The following is a 2,063-nucleotide window of genomic DNA, read 5'->3' on the forward strand; positions in this document are numbered from 1 at the left end:
ACCATATTAAAAGCAAGTTTTTAAAAATTAAAAATTCAATAAATCAGAACAAGTTCTGACAGAACATCCAAACCTGGAAGATAAATATTTCTTGTTTCTGGTTTTAGTAAGAAGCTTATTTACACAAAGACCGGGTTCTTCTGGATCATTTGGCTCCGCCTACTTGTTGAGGACCTCAGTGTCCACGTCTTCCGTGCGGGAAACTACCTTTCCATCGATGAGTTCCTCGATCACCACCTTCGTCCTCTGAGTGATAACTGGTTTACCTGCAGAGGATAAACAAAAACAATTTCAATCTATTTATTACCACTTCCACTGAAATAAACAACAAAGGTYGCTATATTTACTTATTTTTGCATATATTTTAGTAATGTATGATGTTAGTTTCCTGTGCTAATAATTTTAGCTTGATAGCTAAAGCCAAAAACTACATTTTAGCAATATGTGGTGTTAGCATCCTGTGCTAATAATTTAAGCTCAGTAGCTAATGCCATGAATATGTAATCTTAATACGTTGTTAGCTTTCGAGCTACAATTATTAGTACAGTAGCTAAAGCCACAAATATATAATAGTCATTTGTGGTGTTATCTCCCAAGTTAACATTATTAGCACAATAGCTAATGCCACAAATACTGTATATATACAGTATATTAACAATATGTGGCGTTAGTATCCTGCACCAATTTTAGCTTGGTTGCTATCACCACACATATATTAGCAATATATAGTGTTAGCGTCTTGAGCTAATAATATTAGGTTGATAGCTAATGCCATGAATATATAATAATGTTAAATTGGGAGCTAACGCYACATGTATATATTAGTAATATGTGGTGTTAGCTCCAGAGCTAATTTACTTAAGGTTATGTTTAATTGTTTCAACCATTTATTGTGCAGATTATAAAAACTATTAAAAATAAATAACTTGATTGTCACACATTATAGTGTTTAATTCTAACCTGTAACGCATCATCATCATCATCATCATCATCCCCAAAATGCATTGCATCAGTAACATAATGTCAGAATACTTCAATAAAAAAATGTAATAAACTTACGTTTTTCTTCTTTCACCTCAACCTTAGTGGTTTTCCTAAAATAAAAAGTAAATTTTAATTATTTTATATTGTGACAACCTGCTCTCACTCACCAGAAACAATCAAGATGTTCCTGCTGAACTTCCTGTCACATCTACAAAATAAAACTCTTACGTGTTGAGCTCTCCTTCCAGCAGCCGGCGGTACTCTGCGATCTCCAGCTCCAGCCGGGTCTTGATGTCCAGCAGCATCTGGTACTCACTGGACTGACGCACGACGTCGGCCTTCACCTGGCTGAGCTCCTCCTCCAGACTGTCCACCATCATCTGGAGCTGCCGGAGCTGCAGAGCGAAACGGGACTCCGTCTCGACCAGCGTTCCCTCCGAGGCGGATTTCTGCAGAGGAGGACAAGCGCAGGAAGTTCAGAGGTTTTGTGTCTGCGGACAGGAAGTGAAAGAGCCGAAACATGGTGGATTACCAGGCTGTTCTGGGACTGCAGCTCGATCTGCAGACTCTGCAGCAACCTCTTCAGGTCGTTGATCTCAGTGCGAGACGTCTGCAGCGTCTCCGTGCTGCTCGCCATCGCCTTGTTCAGGTCGTCAAACTGAAAGAGTTCATTAAATAAAAACGTTTTTAATTCACTCTGACTTTAAACTTTAATCCAGGAGGCGACGCTGACGCTCCTCCTCCGGTCTCACCTTGCCTTTGTACCAAGCCTCCATTTCCCGGCGGTTCTTCTCGGTGATGGACTCGTACTGAGACCTGATCTCCTCCAGGACCTGGTTCAGGTCCTCCTGAGGCTTGGCGTCCACCTCCACGTTCACAGAGCTGCTGGACATGAGGCTGCGCTGCGCCGCCAGCTCCTGCAGACACAGCAATGACAAAAATCACAATTACACACACAGAGAGTGGTGGCATGAGCTAAAGTATGACTGGTAAAACAGCTGAATGGTAGCTAAAAACATCCTAACTCAGATTTCACAAAACATTGAAATACTTCACTAACGATCTGCATATATATATAT

General features: G+C 40.8%; 1 protein-coding gene across 1 annotated transcript in view; it reads right to left on the reverse strand.

The window, feature by feature from the left end:
- Window positions 1–2,063, reverse strand: part of LOC106526935 (keratin, type I cytoskeletal 13) — a gene marked incomplete in the record, with an annotated part of 5,489 nt that overhangs the window by 159 nt on the left and 3,267 nt on the right. Inside the window, 5 exon segments of the mRNA XM_014021668.1 lie at window positions 1–266; window positions 1,060–1,094; window positions 1,213–1,433; window positions 1,517–1,642; window positions 1,737–1,901. Of these exon segments, the coding sequence (XP_013877122.1) occupies window positions 160–266; window positions 1,060–1,094; window positions 1,213–1,433; window positions 1,517–1,642; window positions 1,737–1,901 (654 nt within the window).

The sequence above is a fragment of the Austrofundulus limnaeus genome, unplaced genomic scaffold (assembly GCF_001266775.1).
Source record: "Austrofundulus limnaeus strain Quisiro unplaced genomic scaffold, Austrofundulus_limnaeus-1.0 Scaffold300, whole genome shotgun sequence".
NCBI lineage: Eukaryota > Metazoa > Chordata > Actinopteri > Cyprinodontiformes > Rivulidae > Austrofundulus > Austrofundulus limnaeus.